General features: G+C 41.4%; 1 protein-coding gene across 6 annotated transcripts in view; it reads right to left on the bottom strand.

Moving 5' to 3' along the window:
* The window catches only part of LOC111862452, a 120502-nt gene that overhangs the window by 3492 nt on the left and 105241 nt on the right, over positions 1 to 11769 (bottom strand). For all 6 annotated transcript variants that reach the window (XM_033750670.1, XM_023847858.2, XM_023847862.2 and 3 more), the window contains 7 exons: positions 10917 to 11027; positions 8264 to 8382; positions 8071 to 8185; positions 7308 to 7391; positions 5569 to 5669; positions 2767 to 2913; positions 558 to 713 (listed from right to left, as the gene is read on the bottom strand). In XM_033750670.1, the coding sequence (XP_033606561.1) occupies positions 558 to 713; positions 2767 to 2913; positions 5569 to 5669; positions 7308 to 7391; positions 8071 to 8185; positions 8264 to 8382; positions 10917 to 11027 (833 nt within the window). The remainder of the gene's footprint in view (positions 1 to 557; positions 714 to 2766; positions 2914 to 5568; positions 5670 to 7307; positions 7392 to 8070; positions 8186 to 8263; positions 8383 to 10916; positions 11028 to 11769) is intronic.

Below are 11769 nucleotides of genomic sequence, written 5' to 3'. Positions count from 1 at the left end.
TGTAACTATATTTGGCCCCTCTGTTATATCACACAGCTGTAGTAAATTACAATGCTAAAATGAGTCCATCCTAGGGGCTACCACCTTACCACAGAGAGGTTTGCATGCCTCAATGACCCAGAGAGATATGTTGGTGGGAGTGTAAGCTCCTGGTAGGGTCATCCATGACAGAAAGGTCAAAGGGTATGGATCAGAGAAGTGTAGATCCTGGTCCTCCGGGTTGTGGGTTGGGCAAGGGGCTAAGAACCTCACCCCAGAAAAATCTGTTACTAACCCTCCAGAGCCTATGGAGGACTACAGAGGAGGCCCAGACCCACATAGGGTACCGGCATCAGTAGAGGAGGAATAGAAAGAAGAAGAGGAAGAGGATCTGAATATCGCCGATTCAGTCAGTGCTCTGATTTCCAGGGTGCAACTATATTCTCTTCTTTTATGGAAACACTTGCTATGAAAAACTGTAGCCAATCCACTGAAAACTCTTACTGGTATTTTCAGATGCACTTCTTCCCCTCAGAGAAAATGTACATGTACCCCATTGCAGAGGGTGTGGAAGTTACCTGAAGGAACGCAATGACTGCAGATTCCTGCTGAGGGATGCTGCAGAGTAATCAGAGTCCTTGGTGAAGTCCTTGTTCATCTCACCGGACTGCGTAGGATTCTTGTCTGTGTTCCCGAAACTAGACGTGACATTTTCACCTACGACTTCTGGGGGACTGCGACAGCAAAGTACAGAATTCAGTACTGAACTCATGACCACAATGGAAAATTTGTGATGAGGAAACAGAACACATTATGAACAGTAGAACATTTTGAAACACAGCGAAGGGGGGAAAAAACATGCCATTACACACTATACTGTTACTTGTATGTGGGCACCATGCCAAAGCTCACACAACAGCCACCTAGAGAACCAGCAGGTTAAAAATACAATTGGTGGTGGCTAAATAGCACTGGGCAGCTAATTCTCCCAGCAGTCCAGTCTTCCTATTCAAATCATTCTGCACATCTATTAAAACCCCTGAGGTGTTTCAGAGGCTTGAGCAGGCAGCACTCCCACCTTCAGCTGCATCATCACCTATAACCACATGCACAGCTGGATCCAAAATAAAGGATTCTTCGAAGCTTAAACACAGGTATGAACAAGGAGAACGGAATGATCAGAAAAGACAAGAAATGGAGAACTCGAAACACTGCAGTTTACGGTGGTTATGTGAATGCTTGTGCCAGTACGTCAGCAACCTGAGTGACGTTGGGAGGTGCAGCTGCAAGAGTTGGAAACTGAGTGCCGCCAGACGTGCTGCTAGAAAATGTTATGTAACTCCAAAGAACAGAGACACTCTTGAGAAGCTAACAGTTGCTCAGTGGCTCAAGATATTTTCTACCTTTTTATGGAACCTATAGGTTTGTTACTGTATTTGCAAGAACTCACCACTGAAAATACTGCAGAAACAAAAATAAGAGTGGTTATGTGAGCAAATACCAGGGCAAGCTATATCATATTGGCTTGGAGGTGGAACAAATGCCAGGCTATGATCACAGACAGAATGATGTGGACTGACAGGCAATGAAAGACCTGAAGGGTGAGAGCAGCTGGTTTTGATTGATTTAACAACTATTCATCACCTATATAAATTATGGTGTACATGATGAGAGATGACTATGAATTACAGACAGAAGTCAACAAAATGTTGGCTCATTTCACCAATCAGACAAAAATTCTGTTCACCAGAAATCTTTCCATGACAGAAATCATGCCAACGTAACTGTACTTCACGTTTTCCTACATCTCAATATTCTAACATGTCAGTGCTGTTTTAGCAAAGGCCAATTGCAGATATATTGTTTGATACTTGTAGAAATATCAACATGGTGAACACAACAAAATATTCACAGATAAAATGGAAGACTTTTCCATTCACTGGTCTTGATTTTTTCACTTGCCACAGATGAGCAGATACGTATTTAGCCTTAGTAAATTCTAAACGGTTCTGACAGTGATTTGTAACAATCAGGATTACTGGGTATTTGGACTTTGTCCATTGTCTCGTATTCTGAAAAACACATGAGAACACCCCATTCTGGAAATTGGTCCAGTGATTGAGGTTAGCTCTTTCTAACAGACTCAACACAGTAGCTGTCTCCAACCACTCGCCTGAAGACAGAAACAGTTCCAGTTTCTGAAAAGTGTTCTTTTGTGTTCTTTAGAACACCAGACAATGGACAAAGTAAAAAAAAAAAGAACAGTAATGCTGAGTGTTTACCATTGTTCATGATGAGGAAAGGGCATGGAAAGGAGGAGTTGTATTTTATTCAGGGTGCTATCCAAGCAGATGGTTGGAGTGAATGAGAAGAATGAAAATCCTTACACAACCCTTACCTTCTGGAAGTGAAGAGGTGTTACAGTACACATCAGACAGGTGTGAAGAAGAGTAGGAATGTCCATATATATCATATTAATTCATTCATCAGTAATCTGTCAGATGACAGGTTCACAGTCTCTTCCAAAACAGTTCCTCCACTTAATGCAATCTTCTGTTTTTGGAAAGAGACTATACAGGAAAAGTGATAATGTGGTAGTTTTTCCATTTGCTTTCCACATCACAGTACAACAGCCGTTCAAACCACTCTGGTCACACCTGTTGCTACACGAACTTGAACCATCTTGAGCATCATTTGCTCTGTGCTTCAAGTCGCTGCTTCCGGCATCATATATATGAGACAAAAAACATGGATGCTGAAGACAGAATCCCATAATATGTGTGTTACCTGTCGCAGCTGCTTGACTTATGGCTGGTGGTGCCTGTGCAGTTGTTGTTTTCCTCCAGAGTGGTGCTTGGTTCTTTAGAATCAACGGGACTCTCGCACCGTCCCTCTGACAGTTCCTTGATGTCATCCATGCTTCCTCCTACCAATCTGCAAAGTGCAAGGACCAGGCTTTTCTCAGTTTTTATATGCAATTAAAGTTAATGATGCTTCTTAAGTTTCAATGTTTTCATTAAAATACAGCAAAACATACTTCCTCATGTCATGATGAAAATATCACCACCATTGGATCTAAAAGTTTGTGATGATGGTATATTAAGACAATTATTGTGTTTTTGGACATTATCCAGTGTCCTGTTTTTTAAATTTAAAACAATGTTTAGAAGACTGGCTTCTGTCTCCATCTCCAGAGACAGGGACTAGCTCTGCTGATTGGACCCAAATGAGTAGGTTTTTACCTGAAGACAGAGATAGAATCCAGTCTCTGAAACATTTTGGTTTAAAAAAAAACTGATAGATAATGTCCAAAGACACAATAATTATATCACCACCATTCCTTGATACTATTTTGGTGAGTGTACCTAACTACATAGATAACTCTTTGCAATTAATTGCCTATAGTGCACGAAACTGTCACCGTTATAATGAACAGAACACCAAGACTTCCAACACCAATGTCACCACCACTGTGATGATGAAAACAGTGACAGCAACAAGCAGAGAGTTTATTGCAACTCCATACTGCAGCCCAAAATGTACCTACGAGGGGGTACCCAAAAGAAACCGAACTTATTTTTTTTTAAACTTATTTATTCAAATTTTAAGCACAAACCTTCAATCCCCTTCAAAGTACTCTCCACTTACACTAATACATTTGTCTAGTCTTTTCTTCCATTTTTCAAAACATTGTCTAAATTCATCTTTTGGGATGCTTGACAGCGCCTCCATCATTTTTTCCTTTCATGTCTCTTTTCATTCGAGGAAACAAAAAAAAAAGTCGCACGGGGCAAGGTCGGGTGAGTATGGAGGGTGAGGAACAGGGGTCATACCATTTTTGGTCAAGAACTGTCGTACAGACAGGGCTGTGTGAGCAGGGGCGTTGTCATGATGGAAAAACCAGTCACCCGACTGCCACAAATCTGGCCGCTGAGCTCCAAGTCACTCCCGACAGCTCCACAATTTCTTCAATGGTCCGTCGTCGATCTTCCTTGATGATTTCACGAATTTTTTCAACATTTTCATGTGTTCGGGCCGTGGAAGGACGACCAGAACGAGGTTTGTCATCAATTGACATTTCACCATTTTTGAAACGGGAAAACCACTCAAACACTTGAGTTTTCCCCATAGCATCGTCCTTGTACGCCGTTTTTAACATTTCAAGAGTTTCTGTTCCACTTTTCCCGAGCAAAAAGCAGAATTTCACTGCCACACGCTGTTCACGAAAATCAGCCATTGCAAAAACGACGATCTCACAAAACAGTTGTCACTATAAACTCTGCCGAAACTAGTCCTTACCTTCTGAAGCAACGGCAGTCGGCTTATTGACTCAGGAATGTTAGCTCTATGCACTCATAGCGGCAAAACGCAGTACTACAAAAGCTCTGCCCACAAAAAAATTAGTTCGGTTTCTTTTGGGTACCGCAGCGTATTGTACCAGCAGTCATGATTATGAGGCTCATGACAGATCAGCACTGAGCACTGGTAAAATTAAGACTGGCAGGAGAAAACTAAGTACTTGGAGAACGATCTACCTTGGTGCCACTCAATCCACCATACAATCCCACATGGCAGGCCTCAGGAACAGGAAGCTAATGTCTACTGCCTGAACCATGCCATGATGACTAATTTCTTAACAGGATAAAAGTAGACTCAAATGCAAAGTTTGCTGACAAATTTTTATGGAACTTGAAGGGAAACTGCCATATTTTTCTGCTTCATGTCCATTACATTGAAACATCCTACTCAGCTTTTCATTTTGAAACACACTCTGCCTTAGTGATTGAGGCATCAAGTCTTACATCGGTCTAAATAACTGTGTAAAATTAGTTTTATGTTCATACTGCAGTCTCTGGGTTTTGACACCATGTAGTCTTGTACGTGGATACCAACATTTTGGAGGAATATGCTAACGATGTCTTGCCTGGGGCAATAGGAACACATGGTTTAAGCAACTACTTTCCATGTCACCCTGCTTATATAATCTGGCCACACCACTTTTATCCTGAAGATGGGGGATAGCATGTTCCCCTGAAATGCCAGAGTATCTACCAACAGAACTGCATGGTGTTATACTCAGAAGATCACACTTTAAATATGTGTAACCATGACAAACCAGGAATTTACGCAGTTCCAAACATTACTGTCATCTGCAATGTTACACCATGCAATAGGGGTAGGAACTTGCCACTCCATCTTTCAGGATAGAAGAGTAAGCCATATGGTAAAATGATGGTACAGATATATGAAAAAGATGAAAGGAAATAGGGTTGTGAACAGACCAATCAGAGATGGTTGCTCTAAAAGGGTGGGGCCAAGTGACGAGAAAAATAATCTGACAGTGGAAAAAATATTGAAAAACAATCTTTAGAGAACACAGTAATCTTCAAATGCTGCTGTGGGAAACTCAAATCTCACACAGGTTTTTATGCGGTATTTAGAACTCTCCAGTAGATCTGGGAAGATTCTGAACAAAATGATGGCATACAATTTGGGAATTACATCTATTTTTTCAGTTCTTTAATGTACAGTAAAGAAACTGAATCCTTGAAAATCCAAACACATGAAAAGAAACGAAGCGTAACTCACTCGGGCCTGTCCAGCCGATCTGTGCGGTCCCAACCAGGACCTGGACTCTCCGTGTAGGATGATGGCGTACGACGGCTGTGTGGTACACCCCGCTTCGTATCCTGCAAAACAATGTCAGCATGTGCCTGAATGTAACTGAAATCCTGCTTCACTCAAATAGAGTTGGAGACAGTGAAGTGTGCCAGAATTTCTTCTATTCATTATGACAGACTTCTGCCTCCAGCTTGGCGTGTGTCTTGTGTTATGACTCAAATGTTGGCTGGTCAGAATTACTGATTCTTGTCCTCCAGTTTTTGCAGATGGAGTCTAATATATGACTTTAACTTTCAGGAATAAGCTACAAATAATATACGTGTTTCTTCAATGTTTCAGCAAACATGGCAGTTAGCATTATTAATAACTTAACTGTTTTTACTTTCTTATGTGAAGGGCTCAAAATTGCCTCCATTTTTGCAAACACACAGCTGAGCTCCGTGTGAAAAAGAAACTCACATGCGTTCGGAGATCCTATGTATATTCTTTATTTCACTTGGATATTGTTTAATTCTGTGCCATGATTCCGTTCCGGTATCAACTGTGGTGGAACAAACGTTGGTTTTCAAATATCCTCATGGAAAGAATTGCAAGGATTGAAGTCACAAGAACGTGCAGGCCTACTCCAGCCGATTTACGTAACTAGTTCGGCATCAAATGGATCTCTGCTATCATCATGCACCATAAACAGAGTTCTCTCAGAGCACTGTTTTTTAGGGCAGAGTTGACATTTTTCTAACGGTTATAACTTCTTAAGAAAGGTTTTCAGGGTGCATATTCATATAAGCTTTTATTTTATTTATTATGAGGTCCAGAAAGAGAGACACTTGTATATGCTCAGTGTTTACAGTTGGAAGTTACAAAACTTAGCCTTTTCATGATGTGGTTTGTGGTTGATGTTCCCACATCAGAATTTACTGCGGCCACTTCTGGCCTATTGTACCAGCCCCAGATGATAGGTGAGGGTGATTGTGGAGCAATTCGGTGGAATGAAGATTGGCAAGGGAAACCAAAGTACTCGGAGAAAACCTGCCCCAGGGCCACTTTGTCCGCTACAAATCCCACTTGACTAGACCCGGGATCGAACCCGGGCCGCCATGGTGGGAAGCCAGCGACTAACCGCTTGAGCTATGGCACGGCTCTATTCTGAGGTTTGTGCTTGATTAAGCTAGTACTTTATCTTCTCATCAGCTCTTCTCTGTCATTGTTAACAAAAAATATTGATATACACCAAAGAAGATAAGAGAATAATGTTACAACAAGAATTTGCTGCCATGTATGAACACTCTGCAGATAAGATCTGAGGCTCTCACAGTGATGACTGTCAACATTACTGTCTTCTGGGATGTGACGGTGTGTCCATCTGAAGATGAAGGGCAACAGGTTCCTCCAAAATGTCAGTAAACTTCTGCCAGACAACAGCATCACACCAGAAGACAGTAACGTTTAAAGTCTTCAGACAGTTATGAAGAAAATGGTCACTGTCCAAAGAAACTACCACCATGCACTAAAGAAGTGACATTTCAGGAAGGCTCACCATGATATCTGCTCCGAGATTAATGCTGCATGTCAAGGAAGACAAACATTGTTTATGGCAAACTGAAGTATATAAGTGTAATGAATAAAATAACACAAAACATCTCTGGTGTTCACTTGGTCAGATTAGAACAGTTATTTATTATGAAGCCTTCAGGCTCTGAGCTTACCCCAAAGGTAAGGGAGGCATTTGAAGTCTTTGTGGAATCTGGTGAACCAAGGGGACGAAACACTGCAATGCTTGCTCGTCTCCTCTGGAACACAAAGGACACTCATTCTGTAAAGGAGCAATATTGACTGGCGCTGCAAAGCTGTTCACATAGCGACTTCATATACAGCCTGCATTCACCTTTCTGGCCCGTGCTTACATAGGCAAGGGCATGGGACATACATTGGACAGATTCTCTTATGCCCAGTACTCCAGTGATAGTTAACAGCTCAAGACCTCTCTTGACAGACTCCCATAAAAATGACTATCAACTGACAACTAACTAAGCTCCAAACTGCAGCTCGCTTATAACCTCTTGGCATGGACCACGTAGTAAGCACAGCTCTTCCACTGTTGTAGTCCAACTGTTGCATTATGAAGAAGCTGTTGCCTAGCAACGAGAATATATTTACTGGGCTGCTGCCCAGAAACGGCCCTAGTATATCCGCCCATCTCGCAGTTGTTGCATAGCAACTGCTCTACATGCTACAGTACAAATGCTATGAAAATTTGTAACCTTTGCACTGTTAGCTAAACACACTTGCAGAAACAACACAACACAAATATCATCTCAATCAGGCCACTGAAGATGAGCAGTGTTGTCAATCTCATTCCTTTTCAAACTCCCCCCATACATGCAAGAATGCACAACACAGCATTGCCCAAACAAAGTCTAAGATAATGAATAAGTGAAATAAAATCATCCAACATGTGTGGCTTCTTACCTGTTTTCCTTGGCCAGACAGAGAATTGAGGATGCGATGTCGTGGGTTCCTCTGAGTGGCTTCTGTACTGTCCACGCTACCCTCCACAAGAAGATTGTTTTCCAGCAACACTCGCCTGCCAACATGCCATAACACTTTTCAATCCACTAGAAGCTGACCGTAAATCATACAACATACTGGCATACAAACTCACTTGGTTTCCTCCAGCTCCGTGTGCTCCTTCTCGTACATACGCTTCAGATTCTCGACATGTGTCAGCATCACCTCAATCGCTTTCGACACTCGGATTTCCTGCTGTACTGCTCCAAACATCTGTAATGAAAACAAATGCTTCAATTTCAGAGGCCAAATAAGATGTGATATTGGTCACCTACATATTGTCATGTGATTGAGTGATTATAGACGGGTTTTGGATTGATGACCAGATTTACTTAGCACATTAACACACAACTCGTGACTACACTTCACAACTCACTGTCACACACAAACTGGTATTCTCAGTCTGTTACAGTCTCCACTAGCTGCTGCTTCATAGCAGCTTCCAATGGCATATGTTCCCCTTCCTCTGGGTTCCTGAATGGTCCCCAGCCTCAGCTAACAGCTTCTCGCAGCAACAGCTCATGATGACAGAACTCTAACAGTCCTCCAACTTTACTCACCAACCAACTACTCTTCACTTCATTGACTGAGTAACTGACCCCACACTAACTGTCCTGCTTATAGCATCTCGGCATGGACTGCACAAAATACACCGTTCCTCTGTTGCTGTTTACGGGCCGTTGCCTAGTAACGTCCGTTGTTTAGTTGTTTCGCAGTCGTTGCCAACAACAGGTCTACATACCATAGTATATTCTGAAGAATGGGGCGCTGGTGATAGTTCATTGAAAAGTACTTTCAAAACATCTGAATGGAGTTTTCTAAATCAAGTGATGAAAACCAAAGCCAGAATAATTTGTTCTGGCCAAGATGAATTCCCCTTGAACTCAGTTGGACAAAAGACTGCAACATTTTGAATAACTGCCTTTGACTGGTCAGCAACCAACTCATGAACCTTCTTGTTGATTTCAAGACAATATATATAGGAGTATGATGTTGGTGTGAAGCAATGGAAGCAGGGTGCTCAGTACCCTTACATGTACATATTCGTACACATGCTGTCAGGACTGGCCCCCGAAACAAATTGGAGAGAAAAAAACAAAAGAGATACTGACACGCAAAAGAAACTTAAGCTTGATAACATAATTGAAGAAACTGAATCATCACAAAAGAAAGAAACAGGCTGTGTCATTTGTAGCTCATGAGAATTGACAGCAGCATCACAACTGACAGATAATGTATCACTCACACAATGAGAAAAAACAAGAACTGACTGGAGGGACAGCACGTTCTATTCAGACTCGGGACACTGAACCTGGCAAATCCATAAAACGCTTGCATCCTGGTCATTTTGTAGAGATATTTTTTAGTTTTCAACTTCAAAATTAAATTTCTGGTAGTTCAATACCTTCTGCTGGTTGAAAGATACAGAAACAGAAGCCACATTCACGATATTTTGAACATGTTACTGATATATCACTGCAGAAAAATTTGAAAAACAAACTGCATCGAAGCATAATATTATAGTTTCTGGCACCAATATGTTAAGCATAATTCAAGAGATTATTGCATACAGCAAGAGACTGAAAGGCCATGTAGAGAGAAAAACTGGAGGCAGGTGGCTGAAGATAACATCTAGTAACAAACATGATGGTGAGAAGTGAAAGGAGGGCCAAGACAATGCCAACAAGAAAGGCATGCAACTGTGCTGTACAGCAAGACAAGAAACACACATGGAACTGGACTGATCATATAAAGATGGGGGTAAACTGACATCGAACTATTTAACAATAGGAAGGTAAAGATGTAAGGACAGACCATTTCCCATGTTCCCTTAACCAGTCATCATAACCAATAAGCATTTACCTGAAATAATATTTGGTTAAGTGGAGATCACAGTTTCGGGCCTTATGAGTACAACAAACAGAGAATACAAAACAGCACAAAATTCACCATGGTGCTTATTAATGCCAACCAAGCATAGGACCCCCACGCCCTCACAAAGAAGCATGTTTCTGGCAATAGTACAGTTACGTTAGAATATGAGAGGAAGTCGCTGATTGGGAGAAACACATCTTGAACATCCATTTATAGGACCTGAACTGGCCTGTGACATCTCAGAAAGTCACAAAGTGGGCCATTACAGACTGAATGAACATAAAAAAATCCGGTAACACTGGCAGTCCACGCCTGGACAGAAATATGTGGGGAGGTGATGGTACTAAACAGGAACCAGTTAAGACAAGTGACTGGACTCTTAGTAGGGCACTGTCACTTGAAGGAACATACGTGTAATTGTAAGGCTAGAGCTTACTTACATGGGGCACCACTTTATGGAACCAGGCGACTAAAAAGACACCCCTTTAAGTGAGATACTCTGCTTCATTTGAAATGCAGGACTGTTTGTGGAGGGGCTGAACAGAGGGGGGTTCACAATAGATCACTGAAGATCATGGTGAGAGGACCAATCAAGGCTCACTCCTCATTCACTCATTTATTCATTCATTCAACCCCTTTCATTTATTCTATTCTAGGTTCATGGTGCTTACATTCATTCACTTTATTTTCCTTAGCCCCAATACTTTTGCTTTCTTAAGGCATGTCACACTTTTATTTCTCAAGCATGATACATTGTGAACATGACCCAAATAACAATCTGCAAATTTACTTTCTAAAACATGTTATGCTGGAAATAATGACTAAATTTGTTTCTCCATGTGATTTGAAAGAAAGAAAGCACTTTGTCTCACCTCTGCTGAGCTGGACACTAGCTCAGTTGACTGCTGGAGCACATCGACCTGGTCTTGAATCTTACCAAGAATTTCAATAGACTCCGAATCCTTGCAGAGGTAGTTGAGGTTCTGCAATGGACAAAAGTTGTGTGTCACATGGAGAAGTGTTTAAATTTGCTTACTAAACAGCAAGTCACAAACAAGTCAAACCTGCCTGTGGGTAACCATCATGTCATGAAAAATGTTTAACATGCACAAGGAAAACTAGAAACTTCTAAAAGATTTTATGAGAAAACCTCTGGAGAAACAAATACTTGTGAGGTCAAGGAATGGACAGATGCATAATATTACAATGGACCTTAGGGAAACAGGCTGTCAGGATGTGAGCCATAATGCAATGACTCAGAATGTTACCTGATGGTGGACTTATGTAACATGGCAATGGACATATAGATTCCATAATGACAGGGAATTTTCACAGATGATGCTGTACCACAGAGCTTATTATGTAGGTAGGTAGTTGGTGCAAGAGACTTGAGAAGGTTTCTAAGCCTTTCATTGCTAAGGTCTTGTACAGTAACATTAACGTATAGGTGGCTTCCTTACTGGCTACTTTTAGAGTAGGGCGGTCACCGGCAGATAAAAACACAAAATACAACCTATGAAAATACTATACAGGCTTCTGTAATCACAGATGTACTACGGTAATCATGAAACAACTTTCATCCTACAATAACCATGAAAAGCACAGACAGATGCCTGCAATGGGACTGTTCTTGCATGCAAAAGTGTAGGAATTAAAGGCATTAAATTATGATACAATGGGCTGGACATGCAGCACAGATGGCATGATCTCTTTGGAAGCAGACAC

Source organism: Cryptotermes secundus, unplaced genomic scaffold (genome assembly GCF_002891405.2).
Source record: "Cryptotermes secundus unplaced genomic scaffold, Csec_1.0 scaffold816, whole genome shotgun sequence".
Classification (NCBI taxonomy): domain Eukaryota; kingdom Metazoa; phylum Arthropoda; class Insecta; order Blattodea; family Kalotermitidae; genus Cryptotermes; species Cryptotermes secundus.
This window is presented reverse-complemented; position numbering and strand designations above follow the sequence as displayed.